We start from the raw sequence: 20,531 nt of genomic DNA on the forward strand, positions 1-20,531 counted from the left end.
GCTGGGCACAGGTGTAAAGCAAGGCCAGAGCAAACTGGGCAGCCATGCATGGGCCCCCTGGCGACACAGAGCCTGGGGAGGGCACTGTGGGCAGGTCCCCATGCCAACGAGCAAGCTGCACCTGGGAGGAAAAGAGGGATGACCATACACAGGGAAGAAGCAATGCCAAGTTCAGCATGTTTCTCAGAGAGGTGAGATCCATGCAAACTCGATATTCAGGTTCTATCAAAAAGGCTGTTTTCCAAAAACCTGATACACAAGATTACGCATGTTAATCACTGAGAATAATCGTGCAGAATAAACTAATTTAGAGAAGGAAAGAAGATGAATGACAAACAGAAACATCTCTGATGAAGTAAATCCCAGGAATCCTGAAGATCAGGCACATTTTACGTTTTTAAAGATACGCGAGAAACTCAGGTGTCCTTCACTACCCACACTCGTGCTTGCTGATCTACAGCATCTAAGAGACTCAGACGCAATCTCAGATACATTCCTCCAGAGAGATCCATGTGCCTGCCAGTGTGGCCGGAACTCAGAGGGGCACTGTGAGGGTTGCCCCCTCCCTCGTTACACCACGGGCTCCTCTGCTCTAGACAGGCAGGGACATGAATTCAAGCTTCTGGAGAAACAAACAGAAAGGGGCTCAGGCACAAAACAAAGATTGCCCCATTTGGCTTCTGGGCAAAGAAAGACTAAGAAGGAATCCTCTCTGTCTAAACAGAGACACATGGGCAGCACAAAACAAGAAAACACCAAAATCCACCAGACCAGTCAAGCCAGAGGCCCAAGCCCACCCAAGCCAGCCCCCAGCCCCACGCATCCTGCAGCGCAGCCTCCTACAACACGCCAAGCCCCTAAGTTTTCAGCAAGTTCACTGCCAGAGTTTCACAGGTGCAGCTCTGAGGGTATTTCAGCTTTTCATTGGCAACAACAGGTTTCCAGGAAGCCAAACACAAAGCTATGAAGATGTACAACGATGACCCGCATGGCAAGGGGGTAGGTAGCTGCTCCCTCATTTATTTATTTTTGAGACGGAGTCTCGCTCTGTTGCCCAGGCCAGAGTGCAGTGGCACCATCTCGGGTCACTATAACCTCTGCCTTCCAGTTTCAAGGGATTCTCCTGCCTCAGCCTCCTGAGTAGCTGGGATTACAGGTGCGCGCCACCACGCCCAGCTAATTTTTGTATCTTCAGTAGAGACGGGGTTTCACCATGTTAGTCAGGCTGGTCTTGAACTCCTGGCCTCAGGTGATCCACCTGCCTCGGCCTCCCAAACTGCTGGGATTACAGGTGTGAGGCACCGTATCTGGCTGGTGTTCCCTCATTTCTGAAGTGACACTTTCACATTGCTGTTGCTATATAATTTCATAAGGACGTTCCCATTTTTCTCTAGATAGTATTTTTCTAAATGTAACCACTCCCCTAGACAGTGCACATTTGTAAACGTCCGCTAACACAAACTGACCACGAGAGTCGGTTCTGGGCTTCCAGCACTGGCTCAGCTTGGTCCAGACCGAAACCCAAATCGCAAGAGCCAGTGGCCTCTCCCAGAAGGTGAGAAAGGGAAGTGACTTCTGTTTCCACTCCATCTACCTGACTCTGGGAGTGAGGCGTGGATTTTCACTGCAGTCACGGTGGCTACATCACGTGACGGGGATGTGTGTTTGGGAACTGTGGGGGTGAGACAGGCATGCCTTCCTGTCTCCTCCAAAGGCAGGCGAGGGCCAGGCACCATCCAGAGCGTGGGCAGCCTCAGAGCCTGGCTCCACCCAGGTCCATCTGTGCTCACCTGTAACGAGGGGCGCTTGTGCCGGCGGCTGCTCCAGTAAGACCATGTGCTGCAGAAGAGGGCTGTGCGCTGCCCCTCCGTCCCGCTCCAAGGGCGAGGTGCTCAGGTAGGGAGTGAGGTGGGTGCCGGGGAAAAGGGAGAGCCTCTGCTGGAGGGCAGGAAGGGCGAGTCTCTCGGCGTCCTGCTGGCCCGCCGTGCCCTGGAAAGCACAGCCGGGATGCTCGGGTGGAAGGACCCATCACCGCCACCCCACGCCACACGGCCCCACGGGGGCTGACTTACAGCGGAAGGGCCGGTGGCAGGCAGGCCCAGCGTGATGTTGGGCAGGGATGGTGACGTGTAGAGGGGAAGTGGAGCGGCCGAGCCTTCTCGCGCCACAAGTCTGTGCGCCAAACTCGTCTGGGGACAGAACACACGATGACCATCACAATCTGTCACGGCCAAACATCAGCAATATACACCAAGAAAAACAACGATGAAAACACCTGTGGCAGCCTGCACTGAATTCCGATATATGAGCGCAAACATACATGTAACAAATGAGACAGCAATGAGAGCATGAGACTTCAACACGCGCCACAACATGAAAGCACAATTCACAGCTCGTTTCCTCCTCCCGATACGAGTTCTTCCGTCACCTTGTCCAGCATCATCTCGTTGATTTCTATTCAGTTTGATTATTTATCACAGAACAGTCAGAAGGAAATCTAGGCTAATATAGTTTACAATGCCGTTTTGCAGTTTCTAGGATAATATAGTTTACAATGCCTTTTTGTAGTTAGCAAAGTCTTTCCAGACATAACATCAAAGGCAGACACCAAAAAGGAAACAAAATTTAATTGTACATTTAAAAATAACTACAAGGATATGATCGGATTGTTTGTTACACAAAGGATAAACGCTGGAGAGGATGGACACCCCACGCTTCACATGATGTGATTATTACGCATTGCATGCCTGTATCAAAACATCTCATGTACCCCATAAATATATACATTATGTACCCACAAAAATTAAAAATAAAGAGGAAATCATAAAACAACTGCTTCTATGAAAGGCGGGCAATGATGACAATACTGGCCACGTATGAGGCAGATGAGGGTCAGCACAGAGGTTGCAAATCAAACAACTAACAGTGAGAAAAGCTCGCGGTGAAGACCAGTGACGGCAGAGCTCAGGAAGGGGAAGGCGCTCAGGAAAACACACCACGGTCATCTAAAAACGTATTTTGAAACCCAACAAATTGGCAAACACTTCTGAAAAATGATAATACCATCTCGGCCTAGAGGAACCACAAACACTGTTAGGTGGATTACAAATCAGTCAGTGGCATGCTTTCTAAAGGACAATTTGGCAATCTATGTCAAAGGCCTTCCAGATCTGTCTAAGCTTTGATGCTGGAGCTCCACTCGTGGGATGTAATGTTAAGAAATAAGGAGATGGACTGATGCCCATGAAGCCTCGGCTGCAGGGCTGAGCACCCTTCAGGCACGGCAGAGCTATGCAGCTTCCCCGACACCCTGGTGTTAACAGAACGGAGGGGCATTGCACACCAGGATGCTCTGGGGGTTGGGAACAATCTAGCTGATTACTTGGACACTTGTTTATGATACATTAAGTTAGAAAAACAGGTTATAGATCATGTACCTTTTAAAGAATGGGCTTGGATAAAGCAAACACAAGCCAGGAGTAAAGATTAGAAGGCCACACAGGAAGAGTCAGCAGCAACAGTCTCCAAGGACTTGAACTACTGTGATATTTAACACCTTTTTGCTTGTAGAATGAACGTGTTTTGCTAAAAAGGACAATAGTTTATCACCACTATATCCCCTACACGGTAGCTACTCAAGGAATGTCTGCTGAATGAATGGGCAAACAAAGAGAAGGAATAAATGTTGTAATCATGCTAGTTAGTGGGGTTTGGCAGGTAAAAATCCCCTTGCCAGAAACTAACATTAATAATGAATAGATAACAGATTCCATTACACTCTCTACCTCCATGACAGCAACGTTTTTAGCTCTCCCAGATGAATGAGAAAATGCAATGTTTGTTTTTCTGTGCCTGGCTTAGTTCACTTAACACGAGGGCCTCTAGTTCCATCTATGTTGCTGCAAATGTCAGGAGTCCATCCTTTTTGATGGCTGCATAGTACTCCACTGTGTACAGCACCACATTTTCTCGGTCTATCCATCCGCTGAAGGACACTGAGGTTGATTCCACCTCTTGGCTATTGTGAAAGATCTATGGCTAAGACCTCAAAAGCACAGGCAACAAAAATGAAAACAGGCAACTAGGACTCTGCTCAACTAAAAAGCTTCTGCACAGCAAAGGAAGAAAATCACCAGAGTGAAGAGACGACCTGCGGAAAGGGGAAACACGTGCAAGCTATTCATCTGACAAGGGAGCAGTATCCAGAACACGCGGGAACTCCGGCAACTCACCAGCAAAACCCGAAGCACCGTATAAAAGTGGGCAAAGGATCTGAAGAGACATTTCCCCAAAGACATACGACTGGCCCGTGGGGATAGAAAGAAATGCGTCTCCTGACACACACTTACACTCAGGCTGTTCCTACAGAACAGAAAGCCCGGCCTTCTCACTCAGGAGCAAACCCACGGTGCACCTCGCCCCAGAGGAAACCCGACGACTCCCTTTAGATGTGCTCACATATTACATTGTGTAAGGAATGATTAAAGGGCTGCTGAGAAAAACATTTTTCCTAGACAATTTTTTTTTTGTCAAAAGTTAAAGAACTATCAGTAAGTTATGCTGTAGAGAAAACGCTTGTGATTTCCAGGAAAGCAAAACTGTGCTTGTGTTATTATCATTTGGGAACAAAATAAGGAGATGTTCTAATGTTTGCAGTTTTCATTTCCTTTGTAAGCAAGGTTTTTTTTTTTTTAAGCCCATTTCTGGAACTAAAGGAGGCTTCTGAGAATTTGTTCCTTGGAGATGCTGACTGGTCTACCTGAGAAATCGCAGGGCATTCTGGCATCTGCTGTCTCAGGGCTGAGCCCTGCGGGAGGCATTCTGAGGCTGGAGCCCCCCGGACCGCACCTTAGGATGTGCTCAGAGGCAAAGTCCGTGGGCCTGAAGTCAGAGCATCCAGGCACGCATGTAAATAACAGCAGCAGCGGCCACAGAGGAGCTGTCCCCTTACGCACCTGGACGGCTTCCTGTAACTCTCCGAGCCCTGCCTCCTCCCTGTAAAGGAGGTGCCCGGCACACTGAGCCTCCTTGGCCTGTAGAGGAGGAGGTGCCCGGCACACTGGGCTTCCCTGGCTCTGGAAAGGAGGAGGTGCCCGGCACACTGGGCTTCCCTGGCTCTGGAAAGGAGGAGGTGCCCGGCACACTGAGCTTCCCTGGCTCTGGAAAGGAGGAGGTGCCCGGCACACTGGGCTTCCCTGGCTCTGGAAAGGAGTAGGTGCCCGGCACCCTGGGCTTCCCTGGCTCTGGAAAGGAGGAGGTGCCCGGCACACTGGGCTTCCCTGGCTCTGGAAAGGAGGAGGTGCCCGGCACACTGGGCTTCCCTGGCTCTGGAAAGGAGGAGGTGCCTGGCACACTGGGCTTCCCTGGGTCTGGGGGGCCTTCAAGGTACAGTAGCGTTTCTAGGGGCCCCACGGTGAACAGAAAAGGCAGTGCTGAGAGCCAGGCTGGGAGGCCCCTGCTCCCCCGACGCCCCCATCCACTCGAGACACCCCCCGATGGGCAAGCTCACTAGCCTCTGCACCACGTGAGAACGGAGAGCCAGTCCCTGGCCGTGAAGCACAGGCGTTCTCAGAGATCTGTCCAACTCTAGAGATACTGAAACCCAGAAAGGGCACCTGGGTGTGATCCAACATGCAAAGGCTGCCCGTGCCCACTCTAATGAACATCTGATGTGGAACATGAACAATGGCACCTCTTGGTATTTCCTGTAACTCCTTCTACATGTTCTATTAATTTCCAGTAGCTTCATTTATGTATCACGATTTGTAAAAATTAACACAGAACTGGAATGATGCAGACCCACCCAAACAAGGCACTGTTCCAATATTAACTACCATGTACATAAGTGCCCCATTTTAAATAAAAACGTGTATCTAGGACCACAATCAACAAGATGCAACCAGTGTTAACCTCAGGGCAGGAAGTAATTTCTAGGTTGCATTATAAGGCTTATTACTGGTAGACCTCAGCTATGACCACAGCCATACAGAGGACCGTTAAAACTTCTAATCATCTAAGTAAGTACTGAAGTTGGCAGGCTGAAGACAGGTAATAAAAGCAATCGATGTATGAAGTAAAAAGAATAAGAGAAAATGGGGATAAAACAGCCTGGAGACAAACTGCAAAATTCGTTCCTAGCAGTAATTCTAGTCTCTAAAAATGTTTATACATAAACGGTCTTGAAATTTCAAATGAAAATGCTAAACACTCATGCCTCTGTATCCCAGCTAAGATTTGCCAATCCTTTGGAAGGGCAGGATTCATTTCTAAATATTTAAGAAGGAAAGTCAATAACTATATTTAATAAATTATAGCCTTCTGTAAGTTGGAGAGAATTCAGAAAGAACCTCCCACTCAGTAGAACTCTGCCCCATGAAGCAGATACAGCATTTCCAGCTCAACTCATCAGAAAACTCACTGCTAAAGCGTATCCGTCCCACCCCTGCCCCACGGTCAGGCCCACCCAGGCCCAGGGCACCACTCAGCCCGTGGGACTGCCTCTCTCTTCTTCCCCGTGCTCTGGGGGTGGCCTCTCCTCCTCAGTGGGGCGTTGTGTGGAGTGTGGGGCAGGTCCTTGCTGCCTGCCTGGTTCTGTCCCTGGGCCTGGCACAAGGCGCTCGGGACACATGTGGGATAAAAGCTGGGGGCGCAAAGGAGCTCAAGGAACACGGAGCGAGGTCCTGGGACCTGCTGCCCTGGAAAGCCTCCGGGTATGGTCAGGGTGCGACTCCGCCAGCCCGGGTGCCACTCCTCTCCGCCCGCCACTCGGTTCCTGCGTCTCTGACATCTTTCCCGCCCAGGGACTCCAAGCGTCCCCTGACTCCTCTCTAGCTTGCCAATGTCCCTCCCAGACCGTGGCACCACTTGGGGTCTGACGAAGGCAGGGGACCAGGGGTGCTGAGCTCTGCCGTCTGAGATGCCTGGTTCCCATGATGCCTGGAAAAGCTCCCCGCTCTGTGGCTTGGGCCGGCCCTGCCATGCTGACCACGGGTGATGCTCCAGTCAGCCCTGACACATGGTTTGTTGGCCGACATCGTGTTGTGTATTTCTCAATACAAAATAAAAAACGTTAAGTCTCACTTAGCAACTATACCCATGTGCCCATGGCCTCTCAGCCACCCTCAGAGCACTGGCGACCACAGCGAGCCGGGCAGCAGGGTCCTGTTCACCCAGAGCACTTGCCATGCATGGGCTTGTGCTGGGACACCATCTAGTGACATCTGCTCTGGAAGAGGTCAGGAGAAAGGACCAGGCTCAGGGCTGTCCCCGACGTGCCTGGAACTAGCGTGTTCATAATGAAAGGAGATGTCTGCGATGAGAGGAAGGCAGGAGGGTAACCTCCAACTGCGTCCTTTTCAGGATGGCTCACAGGCCACTTTCCCTCACCCCAAATTGGAAGGTGAAGAGTGAAGGGCAAGTGCAAAGTGGGGTCATTTCAAGCCCATCCATCCCGAGTCCAACTCTAGCCGTGGGACACAGGACAAACGCTTCACACTGACCTCCGCCGGGATGCTGGGGACGGTGGGCGCGATACCGTTCTCCGCGCTGACGCTCCCGGAGCTGTTGTTGGGTGAGCTGGGTCCGGAGCCTGGGGCGCTGCTGCACGCGGAGTCTGCGGAGACAGAAATACCCTGGTGAGTGTTACTTCATGCAGAGGGAGGGCCGTGCTGACCTGTGGCCCGAATGCCCGGTGGCCCATGGACCTGCTCGTTAGCTTGCGACAGGCAGAAGTCCCAACAAGAAGAACATGGCCATGGTTTCGAAAAAGAAAGTCTGATGCTGATTTCTGATTTTCCAGTTTTGCCACTGACTTCCCTTTTTCTAGGACATGTACGTTACCAGTTTTATACCTCGTTTGATTTTCAAGACAATTTTAAACACCAAAAAGATAAATCCTTAAACACTTATTAGTAACCTAACAACAGAAGACCAGGAAATGCAGAAGCTACGTGACTTTGAAAAGCAAAAGGTCAGCTTTCCTGTGCTCACTATAAAAAGCTTAGTTCAAAATAAAGCAACCTACTATTAGTGTTCACTCTGAGCTGAATCCTCTCATTTTCCCTACAGAGCAGCAAGCATCCGGGGAAAATATAGCCAGTGTCTCCTGAGATCTAACCGTGCTACTGGAAAACACACGCTTGGACAGTCTTAGAGGATCTTTAACCATCTGCGTGGCTTGACCCTGGTTAATGAGACCAGGTTCCGCTCTGGCTGAATGTGACTTCCAAAAGGGGCCATGTCCAATCCAAAGATCCCTTCACCTCCGAAGGGGCCTGCTGCTATTTTGGGCACACACATCCACCGTGGGATGCTTATCATATGTTTAGTTTAATGGCATTTTAACAATGGCATCATGTGGTTAAAGCTTTCCAAAGAAAACACAACGTGACCTATTTGCTTCGAGAACTCTAGGCGTCTGCTGTTCAGCAATAACTCTGGGTGCTCAGAACCTCACCCCAACCCATATGCGCAGTGCATACAGGTCAGAAGGAAGGGGCACTATGGGGGCCCTGGAGGGGAGGTTAAGGCACGTTTTCCCCAAGCAGCCCCTCAACGGAGCCGTCCCCAGCAAAGCCTCCTCCACGGTCTGCTTGCTGCCCGGGTCCTCCTGGAGCCCACGAAGATGCAGGTGCCCACTCATGCTGACTCACATGGTATCCACGCCTGCTGGAGGTGGTGACTCTGCAAATATAGCCCCGAGCCACAGTGAGGAGGATGAGGAGGGTGGGGGAACAGGAAAAGCCACCCACAGCTCCTCCAACCTGGTAGACCTGATTCAAAACTTTGCCTTTATTAGCTCATCCATCTCTCAGTCACTGTTTGAGGAAGGTGCCATTATGACACCTTCCTCAAAGAAGAGGAGATCGAGGCACAGAGCAGCAACATCACTCGTCCCAGGCCACGGGGCTTGAGGGAACTGTCAGGGCCGTCTGCATACCAGAGTTAACCCGGCTGGGTGGTGAAGGCGCGCCTCCTCTTTTGACCACACTGCCCACCCAGGAACACCCTGGGTATATCTTGCCCTCGATGGCAGGGCAGTCTAAACCTCCCGAGGGCAAACCACTGTGTCCACCCAGAAGCCCTACACCAGCCGCTCCCCATGGCTCTTGGAGCTCAAAAGAGTGTGGGGTCGGCTCACTGTCCCGGGCATTGAGCATGAATACAGGACGGGGTCCCGACCCTACTCCATCCTCTTTCTTTCCCTGGCCTTCTCACCCTCTCACTTCCACCAGATACTAACTCCAGAGTAGGCTTCTCTGGCTGCCAAAGTCATGTTATTTGCACTGTGAGTGGGCATTCTGAGAATGCCACCCGGGCTGAGCCAGTGTTCGCATTTCACTCAAGAAAGCAGGACCCGCCTTCTCCAGGCCCCTCCAACTCTCCCATCTCTGCCCCACCTGCAGCCCACCGTGGCCCGCCCTAGACCCCTGCTCTCTGATGTCAAGCTGTCTCCAGCTACACACCAAGATCCAGCAGATCTTCCTGTAATGGGTGCCTCCCAGCTGTGTCGTCAGATAGATACCCTCATGCATGTGCCTGGGCAGTCCGGACAACTTTTTGGGGTGGTAAAAATTATATGTGCAACTTTCCACCCACTTTTAACTCAATGAGGTTAATTTTATTTTTTTGCATTCTACTCCCAGGAATAGGTGTAAGAAAATTCATACAAATGCATAATCTTCATAGTATTACTTAGATCAGCAAAACGGGAACACCACTGGAGGTGCACAAAATGTGTGTGGCTGAAATTGAGTGGAGAAGGATGCAGGATGGCGCAGGAAGATGGTGAGAACTCAGCTGTGAGGAAGGCGCAGAACACGGGCTGCGGGGAAGGCGTGCAGAGTGAGAGAATTCGGCTGTGAGGAAGGTGCAGAACACAGGCTGCGGGAAAGTGCAGAGTGAGCAGGATTCACTCTGGACAGAGTGCGGATGGGAATGCATTTTCTTCTTTGTGCTCTACAGTAGACACCCAATTAATTAGTGACTAAGAAAAAGCAGAGTATCCGCCTGGCTCTCTTTCTGCCAAGAACCACGACTGCCTCCACCGCTCCATATGGGACCACCCTGCCTAATACCTGTCTTCTGGAAATCGGCTCCACTGCTCCGTGGGGGACCACCCCGCCTACAACCCCTAATACCTGTCTTCTGAAAATCAGCTCCACTCAGAGCAGCCTCCCCATCGTGGCAGCTCCCTGGTACCAGTGCTGGCCAGGAAATGCACAACCCTCTGCCTCTCTGCCCCAGTCCCACTCACCCGCCAAGTCCCAGTGCAAACGCACCTTCTGCAGAGCTCTGCTGGCTTAGAGTGACTTATGCTATCTCCCAGCTCCTAGGTCCCTCGGCACGGGCTCTCTTTATGCCACAGCTCAGCACTGATCATGTCCTGCTATGCATGGCTCCTAGGTGAGCTCAGCACTGAACACACCCTGTCGCACATGACTCCTGGGTGAGCGCAGCACTGATCACGCCCTGCCAGGCATGGCTCCTGGGTGAGCTTAGCACTGAACATGCCCTGTCACACGACTCCTGGGTGAGCTCAGCACTGAACATGCCCTGTCACACGACTCCTGGGTGAGCTCAGCACTGATCACGCCCTGTCATGCATGACTCCTGGGTGAGCTCAGCACTGATCACGCCCTGTCACGCATGGCTCCTGGGTGAGGTCAGCACTGATCACGCCCTGTCACACATGGCTCCTGGGTGAGCTCAGCACTGATCACACCCTGTCACGCATGGCTCCTGGGTGAGGTCAGCACTGATCACACCCTGTCATGCATGACTCCTGGGTGAGCTCAGCACTGATCACGCCCTGTCACGCATGTCTCCTGGGTGAGCACAGCACTGAACATGCCCTGTCACACGACTCCTGGGTGAGGTCAGCACTGATCACGCCCTGCCACGCATGGCTCCTGGGTGAGCTCAGCACTGAACATGCCCCATCACGCATGACTCCTGAGTGAGCTCAGCACTGAACATGCCCTGTCACGCATGGCTCCTGGGTGAGCTCAGCACTGATCACACCCTGTCACGCATGGCTCCTGGGTGAGCTCAGCACTGATCACACCGTCACGCATGACTCCTGGGTGAGGTCAGCACTGATCACACCCTGTCACGTATGACTCCTGGGTGAGGTCAGCACTGATCACACCGTCATGTATGACTCCTGAGTGAGCTCAGCACTGATCACGCCATCACACATGGCTCCTGGGTGAGCTCAGCACTGATCATGCCCTGTCACACATGACTCCTGAGTGAGCTCAGCACTGATCATGCCATCACACATGGCTCCTGGGTGAGCTCAGCACTGATCATGCCCTGTCACGTATGACTCCTGGGTGAGGTCAGCACTGATCACACCCTGTCACGTATGACTCCTGGGTGAGGTCAGCACTGAACATGCCCTGTCACACATGACTCCTGAGTGAGCTCAGCACTGATCAGGTCCTGTCACACATGACTCCTGGGTGAGGTCAGCACTGATCACGCCCTGTCACGCATGGCTCCTGGGTGAGCTCAGCACTGATCACGCCCTGTCACGTATGACTCCTGGGTAAGGTCAGCACTGATCACGCCCTGTCACTCATGGCTCCTGGGTGAGGTCAGCACTGATCATGCCCTGTCACGCATGGCTCCTGGGTGAGCTCAGCACTGATCACGCCCTGTCACGCATGGCTCCTGGGTGAGCTCAGCACTGATCACGCCCTGTCACGCATGGCTCCTGGGTGAGCTCAGCACTGATCACACCCTGTCACACATGGCTCCTGGGTGAGCACAGCAATGATTAGGCACTGTCACACATGGCTCCTGGATGGTCTCACGTGTGATGTGCTGCTTGCTCAAATTACATCACAAGCTCCTTCCAGGCAAGGACTCTGTCTCACTATTTTTGCGCCCAGCCCAGTGCTGACTCAAAAACAGCACTCGGTAGTCACTGGGTGACAACAGGAACACCAGCTTTAACACTCAGAAGAAGCTTGCTGAAGACTCCGTCTTACCCACTGCACACTTTAAAAAAAAAACAAAAAACGCAAAGGTTCACGTGTCCATTAGAGCTGGCCAAGCAAGGCACTGCTCATAGGAAAAAAGGCTGCATTGGAGTTTGAAAGCTTTTAACTCACATGATTCCTCATTTCAACTGAATCTTCCCCAGTCAGTTAGACTTAGTGAAACTTTAGATTATAACATTTCTTGATTGCTGTAGAAAAGGTCTGTGTGTACTACATGGCCAGAGGAAAGAAACCTACATCAGAAATGACACATATGGAGTTCCCCCGGGCATGAAGATGTCAGATACTTTGAATAGAAATCCACAAATATTCAGACCCAGACCCTTACACCGGGATTAAGAACTCCTAAAGTAGAGAGGGGACAGGGCACGAGAAGCAGGCAGGACCCTGTATTTAGCGGGGAGGTCTGGCTCTCACCTCACTGCTGAAGCAGAGTCCCTGTGTGATGCCAATGCTCGCACACACGGGGCATGGCACCAGGAGCCCCTCCCAGCCTTCCCTAGGTCAACAGCCTGCTCAGTGGAACTGTGCCTTTCACAGACCAGCTACCATGAGCCTTGGCCTTCAAATCGAACACTTTCTGTTGTGCAAACATGTCCACTGCCTCCCCTCTATCCAGGTCATCCTCAAGCAGCTCCTTTATCCTGGTGCTGTGATTTCAGGAGCAGTGGGGTGAGGGGGTGTACCCTGGTGGTGGTTGGGAATGGGTGGTCCTCTGGATGGGGGATATGCCCTCAAGAGGGGCGGGTGAGCCTTCAGGATGGGGCTCTGCCCAGTCTTGTCCTTCTGTGTGTCCACCACTAGATGGGGCCAACCGTGACACGTCACTAGGGCCAAGCTGAAGCGACTTCACTCCTTGCTTCCCCTCCCTGCTCAGTTGATGGGTGCTCTGGCGTGGGAAGACATTCAAATGCCCCGGTGGTTCAGACACTGCTCAGGGGCAGCGGAACAGGGCAGGGCACGCGATTCACCACTACTAGGGTGGGATTGGTTAAGACCCACCTTCAGAGAAGCCTCAACTCAAGCTCCTGAATGCGTCTCCCGCAGTGCCAAGCTGGGGCACCCTTGTGCACCTGAGCCCAACTAGAACCAGCTCTGAGTCACTAATGCCAGGAGCAAGGCCTGGCTTAGACGTGCCGGAGTCATCAAACCTGGTCCCCTGGGCCTGGCACTTCCAGCGCCATGGGAACAGGACCACACTGGGGGTTGACAGTGTCGGGCAGACACGTGGGTTTTCAGAAGCTCCTGAGAGAAACTGCCTATGGCAAGAAGGCCTGGCAGAGAGGGCAGCGGGGCGGGTGTACCTGCTCAGCCGACATACCTGTGACATCCAACGGACGCTTTTTTAGAGCAGTGACCACTGGCCCGTCTTTCCTGCGTAACAGGGGGCTGCTCCGTCTTTCAGCCACTTTCTGCTTTAGCCTGGACCGTAATTTCAGATTCGGTTCAGAAGCTGCACAAAAAGGAGATGTCATTACAGCCAGGCAGACACCACTGGCTCAAGGTTATCCTGTGGGTGGTTTTTTTTAGAAATATGCACTCGCTCAACACCGCTGTGTTGCTGCAGGGGAGAGCGCAGGGAACTCACGCAGCAGGGGATTCTAACTCCCATTCATCAGTCCCAAATAACGAATAAAACGTATCCGGTGCTTTGGATAAATTTCTGTGGCCACAGCATTATGCAAGCGCTGGCACTGTCTTCACAGAATCAGGCCACCACTGTGTTTACCAGGAGATGGAAACAGGACTGACAAGCTGATTTACTGGGCGTGGCAGGAGGCTGCCGAGGTATGAAGTCACTTAATGGCGATGTCTCATAACCATGCTCTTCTAGATAATACACCCCTATCTTTATAGCTGTGTTGCTCTAAAATCAGAGAAAGACTGGCAGGGATGTGAGGCTGGGCCCAGGGATGTGAGGGTGGTGTCCACGTTGCACACTTTCTTGCTCGCCTACGCATCGCCCCAGCTGTGTCAGTCAGTGAGGCCTCCAGAGCATGAGGCTGCTGTCCCACCCCGACCCGGTGAGGTTCGGCAGAGCCCATCCCAACACCTGCGCCAGCTTCACCTTTCATCTGACCACAGGGCGAAGGTACTGGGCGTGGGTCGGTTTCTGTGAACAGCTCTGCCTGTATGGACAGAGCCATTCGTGAATCTGCACCTTTCAGCCCACCGTGGTCCCCAACTCATCTGCATCTGGAACCCAAACCTCTGGGGCGAGGCCCGCCTTGGGAAGCACCAGGGATCTAAAGGCAGCAACTGGAGTCAAAGAAATCCCCAAACCCACCCGGGAGAGGTTATCGGCTTTCAGAGTCCAGAACGGCGCCAAGAATACCGCCACGGAGATGTGTGCCACACGAGCCTTTGAGTTCTGAGGTTTTACTTGGCTACTTTCAAGATTCTACCACTTGTAGATTTGCAAATTAGGGAGATTTTATCTCTTTTTAAAGAATCAGCACTCCTGCTGTTCTTAATCTTTCTGGAACAGGCAGTGCACTGCTTCCAGAGCAACAAGGAATGAGATGGAGTTTCTCCTGGAAGCAGGACTGATGTGGCTGGGTGATGGGGACCAACATGACTTCACTCTTTGGGACGTGCAGACAGCCCAGGACCTTCTCCACTTTGGAAAAGGCTTCGAGTCAGGGACAGTTTTGCTGCAGGTCTTGGAAGGATGTGGGAGAAGCAAGCTCCCTAAAGCAGCCTTCCCAGAGAAACCAAAGAGGCGCTGTGAGAAGGTACCAGACTCTAAGCCTCTGCAGGGAGCGAGGCCTCTGTGCTGTGGCATGGGGGACCTGGATGACGACAGATGACGGATTCAGCCACAAGCCGGCCTCTCCATGGGCTACTGACCAGGGCACACTTCTGTGCCTAACACAACCGACCGAGGCATGTGGAGATTCACATGCTCCACTTCTATTTCCACACTGGGTTTCTTGCCATTATTCAAAAAACAAAACCAAACCAAAAAAGCCAAGCCAAAAAACCCAGCTGATGACTAGGCAAGAAAACAGTTCCTCTTCTCCCACCACCAGATCTCCACTGAAACCCACATGGGCCCTGCAGGGATTCCCCGGGCCTGGGGCAGGAGCCACTTCTGACTCCTGAGAGGCAGGGGCTGTGTGCGCCCACAGAGGAGCACAGGGTCCCTGGCCCTGTGTGAAAGCTCTTCCTCGGTGGCTGCCCTGCCACGTGGAGTGGGACACATGGCATCGGGAGGCGGGCATGACGTGGTCACTCCAGGCTACATGGACTGGCTGTGGTACTGCAGCCCAGTTCACGGCCTCCCCCAGGCCCTGTGGGGGTCATCACACTGCCACCAGGTCATCAGTCGGGCGGCAGATCCTCCACAGCCCTGCCGGGGACTCCAGACTCCTTGTGCAGGAGACTCTCGAGGAGAGTCCCGTGGTGGCTGCCTCACCCCATCCTTTCCCTCCACTCCCCTCCCCTCCCCTTCCACAGGCCTTTGCTCCACGCCCCTCCCAAGGCTGCCCCGACCCCCCACAGCCCCACTGCCCTGTCTTCCTCACAGCCCCATTGCCCTGTCTTCCTCACAGCAGGCTTCTCACCATCTGGAATTCTTCTGTCCCCTCACCTGTTTACCCTCTGCCTCCCAGCTTGCACACCTGCCTGGGCTCCCTGATTCTAGCCGACTGCATGTCCCTGGTTGGCTCTGCCTGCAGGGTGGCTGCAGCTGACCAGGAGGCTCCAGGACACCATGCCAGCACTGCCAAAGACAGCATGGCATGAGGCTGCGGCCCTCCACTCGTCCCTGCCCCGTGGGCTATTCAGCACTCTGACTTCCCCGCAGAACCTATCGGACAAGCAGGGCTTTGGATGCAGGGCTGGAGGAGGGGATTGAGCAGCAGCACGTAGACTAGGAGAGAAGGGGGATGCTGGAGCCTGCCCAGGGCACATGAAGTGGCCTTCCTGGGGAGAACAGAGAAGCCCTAGGGGGCAGAAGGCAACCGGGGGAGCTGCACACCATAAGGACCGGCTCATTGCCTGCTTTCAGGGTGTCCAGCCTTCCTGCTTCCTGCCCTCCCTCATTACTTCCAGGCCAGGCATCTCATAGATTGACTTAAGACATAGGGACCTACAATTTCGGCCCTTCAGATGCATGTGTCTTAAAGTTTACACAATGCCTGTAACTCCAATAATTCTGCCAAAGGCAGCCAAAGTGGAAGATGCGGGTAAGCCGGCACCTGGTGACGGTGAGGGTCGAGGCTGCACGTGCACTGGCTCAGTGCAGCAGCCCCTTCACCACCCTCGCAGGCCTTCCACTCATTCCAGGCATGACGTGGCCAGGCAGAGGAACTGCAGAAACTGGATTCCACCCCTAAGAGGGCTGCAGGTACATTGACAGAACCAAAGCATCAGGCCAGAGGCCTCATGGAAGAGTTGCTCCTACCAAGTATGGGTGAGGGCAGGAAGGATGCCAACCGTACTTCCAAATGCAGCATCTGCTCCTTAGGGAACAGGGAGCTCCTGAAGCCAAATCAAGTAAATGACTAATGAAGGCGATACAATATTCCAATCACAACCTTAAAATTCAACGCAGTGCCCAACGCCTAGCAGGTGCCTTCATCCTTCTGCCAGAAGCAATCCTGATGGAGACACAGGCTCGCTCCTCCCAACTTAAACATCCCGAGAGTCAGCTGCAGGTGAAGCGGCTCTCAGAGCCGGAATGCTTTAACTGTTTAGCAACCGGGTTTACAGAGGGGACATGTGTGCACCTGGCATGAGTGTGGAGGGCGGTTTCTTTGTGGGCCTGATGCAATGTCCAGCAGCCAGCGAGGAAAGAACCCATTGATTTAGCAGCAGAGAATGCACAGAACATCGCCGTGGGACAGGGCGTGCAGGCAGAACTGCAGAGAGAAGGAGGTACCTGCTTCCAGCTGCTCTGCCCTGAAATCCTAAAGTGACACCAAAGGAAATATTAAAGAGGATAAAGACAAGAGGACAAAAAGTAAAGTGCAGAAGGAAGGGGCTGGAGAAAAAGTTGAGAATTGTCAGAAGGGGGAATAAAAGGATAAAAAGATGAAAAATGGGAGTGCAAAGGTCCTACAACAAATTACTGGAAATGCCAGGAGAGGAGAGAATCCGCAGGGTGGAGAAAATCAAGAGCAGAAACTCCAGACTTACTTCTCCAGCTGAAGAGGAGCTGGACACGGAAGCCAAGAATCCCCCACCTGCGGGATCCCAAACTGCTTCAGAGCTCTGGGGACAAAGGCTCGGCCTTGAGAACAGTTTTGTACTTGGCAACAGCCACATCGAGGGCAAGAAGACGACCTGAAAACCCTGCAGGAAATCCGTCCCCAACTGATCAACCAAGAGTGCGACAGAATAAAGAGATTTACCAGCAAATGAAGACTCCAAAAACTCATGCTCCACGCACGACTTCTCCAAGAGCCACTGGAAGACGTGCATGACCAAGATGGCAAGGTCGCAGAAAGGAGCCGGGAGAGGAGGCTGGGGCCAGGTCGGGAGAGCAGACCGTTCACACACACCGGGCGGTGGGGCCAGAAGCACCAGGCGGCCTGCTGTGCGGAGGAGGGTCTCCTAGGTCTGCTGAAATGTGGGCCTGAATTAATAGCAGGCAGGTGTGAAACTAAGCAAATGAAAAAAAATGATCAACTTCCGGAAAAATTTCTACGAGGTGAATGCAGTCCAGGTGGACTCTGGTTCTGCTGTGAACGTGACACACGTTGTAATAACGCAGGCAGGACAGGCAGTCAGGCACGGCCGTTCTCCTGTCATGAACATCGTGGGGGTCTATGTGAATGTACGTTTATTTACTTCGGTAAAAATAAAAAGATAATTCTGGCCGGGCGTGGTGGCTCACGCCTGTCATCCCAGCACTTTGGGAGGCTGAGGTGGGTGGATCACCTGAAGTCAGGAGTTCGAGACCAGCCTGGCCAACATGGTGAAACCCCGTCTCTACTGAAAATACAAAAATTAGCGGCCGGGCGCAGTGGCTCACGCTTGTAATCCCAGCACTTTGGGAGGCCGAGGCGGGTGGATCACGAGGTCAGGAGATCGAGACCACAGTGAAACCCCGTCTCTACTAAAAATACAAAAAATTAGCCGGGCGTGGTGGCGGGCACCTGTAGTCCCAGCTACTCGGAGAGGCTGAGGCAGGAGAATGGCGTGAACCCGGGAGGCGGAGCTTGCAGTGAGCCGAGACTGTGCCACTGCACTCCAGCCTGGGCGATAGAGCGAGACTCTGTCTCAAAAAAAAAAAAAATTAGCCAGGTGTGGTGGTGGCACCCATAGTCCCAGCTACTCGGGAGGCTGAAGCAGGAGAATCCCCTGAACCCAGGAGGCGGAGGTTGTCTCGCGTGGACGACAGAGCGACGTTCCGTTTCAAAAAAAAAAAAAAAAAATAAATAAATAAATAAATAAAAAGATAATTCTAAGAAGATAAATGACAGACTGGAATTTAACTTCTGTAATACATGAAAACACAGGATTGCAAACAACATATAAACAGTACCTACAAAGGAACAAGAAAAGACGACGACCGATAGAAGAACAAGTAAATGATTGCCGCTAAACAACATCCATTCAGCATTGATGGAACCGCCTCACGTGCCCTGCATGGCTCCAGATGCTGGGCACAGGGTGGCTCTGAAGACAGGGCCTGCTCAGGGCGGCCCCTGCTGCCCAGCTCCAGGGCACCAGCCACCCTCGACCTTGAAGCACGTTGCTCATGTGCTCCTGGGGAGGGGGAAGCACACAGGCACGCCCGCGCTTGAGTGACGGCGACGGCACTGCTCACTCAAACACCAACAGGCTCGCCATCTTCATCACCCGCCAGATCGCCTGGAATGAACTGCAACACCATCCCGTCCTGCTCGTGGAGGGGTAGGGACAATGGACTCTCAGGCTGCTGGGGAGGGGTATCATTTGCTCCATGTTTTGGAATATACACACTCTCTGAACCAGCAGCTCCATTTTCAGAAACGTTCCCTACAGAAATACTAGCACAGTGAGGAAAGCTGCTCAAACTTGCTGGCAAAATGGTAACTAGAAAACAGTCCAACTTACATCTGTGTCTTAGACTACTTGAGAGAAAGGCGTTGAGCTTCATACGTAGAAATGGAATAATGGCCACAATATAATATTAATTAAAAATAAAGGTAGAGGAGAAAATGCAAAATGGGTATTTTTGTTAACAAGACAACTCAGATACACACAGAAACACAGATACACACACAGACACACAGATACACAGACATACAGGTACACACAAGGAAATACAGATACACACACAGAAACACAGATACACAGACATACAGATACACACACAGAAACACAGATACACACACAGGTACGTACACAGATATATACACAGATACATAGAAACACAGATATACACAGAAACAGACACACACACAGATACACAAACACAGAAACACACACAGATATACAGAAACACAGATACACACACAGATATACAGAAACACAGATAAACACCCCCCATACAAAAACATACAGACACAGATATACACCCCTCACACAGAAACACAGACACACACACACAGATACACAGAAACACAGATACACACACAGGTACATACACAGATATACACACAGGTACACAGACACAGATACACACAGAAACAGATACACAGAAACACAGATATACACACAGAAATAGACACACACACAGAAACACACATACACAGATACACACACAGATACACATCCCACACATAGAGACACAGATACACATACAGATACATAGAAACAGATACAGAGAAATGACATACAGAAACACAGGTACACACAAACACAGATACACAGAAACACAAACAGATACACAGATACAAACACAGACACACACACAGAAACACAGACACACAGATACACACACAGAAACACAGATACATACCCCACAAACACAGACACACACACACAGAAACACAGATACACAAACACAGAAACACAGATACACATACACAGAAACACAAATACACACACTGAAACACAGATACACAAACAGATACACACCCTATACATGGGCAGAGAAAGATATCTGGACAGATACATACCACACCAATAACAGCAGCTATCTCTGGGCAGTGAGATTCAGGGTGTGTGGACTGTGTTTTACTTTGTTATACAAGCATGCATTACTTCTGCGGTTCTTTTAAAGAAGGTGCCGCGTGTGATGCGTGCAGGTGGTGTGCTTTCCCCCACACTCTTTCCCCCACTGCTCAGACACAGACACAGATACACACAGAAACAGATACACAGAAATCAATGAAAAGATTTCATTTGCCGTCAATCTCAGTGTCGTTTTACCACTGCACAGTGGAAAAAAATATGTATTTGAAAACAATTAGTTCAAGAGCTCCTGGGGTGCTTTCCACATTAGGAGGAGTTCAGGTTTGATGGATGTCAAAGTTGGAAGGATGGGGCACAGAGCCCTCAGTGGCCCACTGTTCCTGACACAGAAACTGCCTAATATTTAACCATACTCACCATCCCTCTAAATTTTTTGGAAAGGCACAACAAAGC

At 51.8% G+C, this 20,531-nt stretch overlaps 1 protein-coding gene across 4 annotated transcripts in view; it reads right to left on the minus strand.

Moving 5' to 3' along the window:
- The window catches only part of HDAC4 (histone deacetylase 4), a 354,090-nt gene that overhangs the window by 85,907 nt on the left and 247,652 nt on the right, over positions 1-20,531 (minus strand). For all 4 annotated transcript variants that reach the window (XM_030804317.1, XM_030804318.1, XM_030804316.1 and 1 more), the window contains 4 exons: positions 13,330-13,461; positions 7,500-7,612; positions 2,073-2,189; positions 1,791-1,989 (listed from right to left, as the gene is read on the minus strand). In XM_030804317.1, the coding sequence (XP_030660177.1) occupies positions 1,791-1,989; positions 2,073-2,189; positions 7,500-7,612; positions 13,330-13,461 (561 nt within the window). The remainder of the gene's footprint in view (positions 1-1,790; positions 1,990-2,072; positions 2,190-7,499; positions 7,613-13,329; positions 13,462-20,531) is intronic.

The sequence above is a fragment of the Nomascus leucogenys genome, chromosome 22a (genome assembly GCF_006542625.1).
Source record: "Nomascus leucogenys isolate Asia chromosome 22a, Asia_NLE_v1, whole genome shotgun sequence".
Lineage (NCBI taxonomy): Eukaryota > Metazoa > Chordata > Mammalia > Primates > Hylobatidae > Nomascus > Nomascus leucogenys.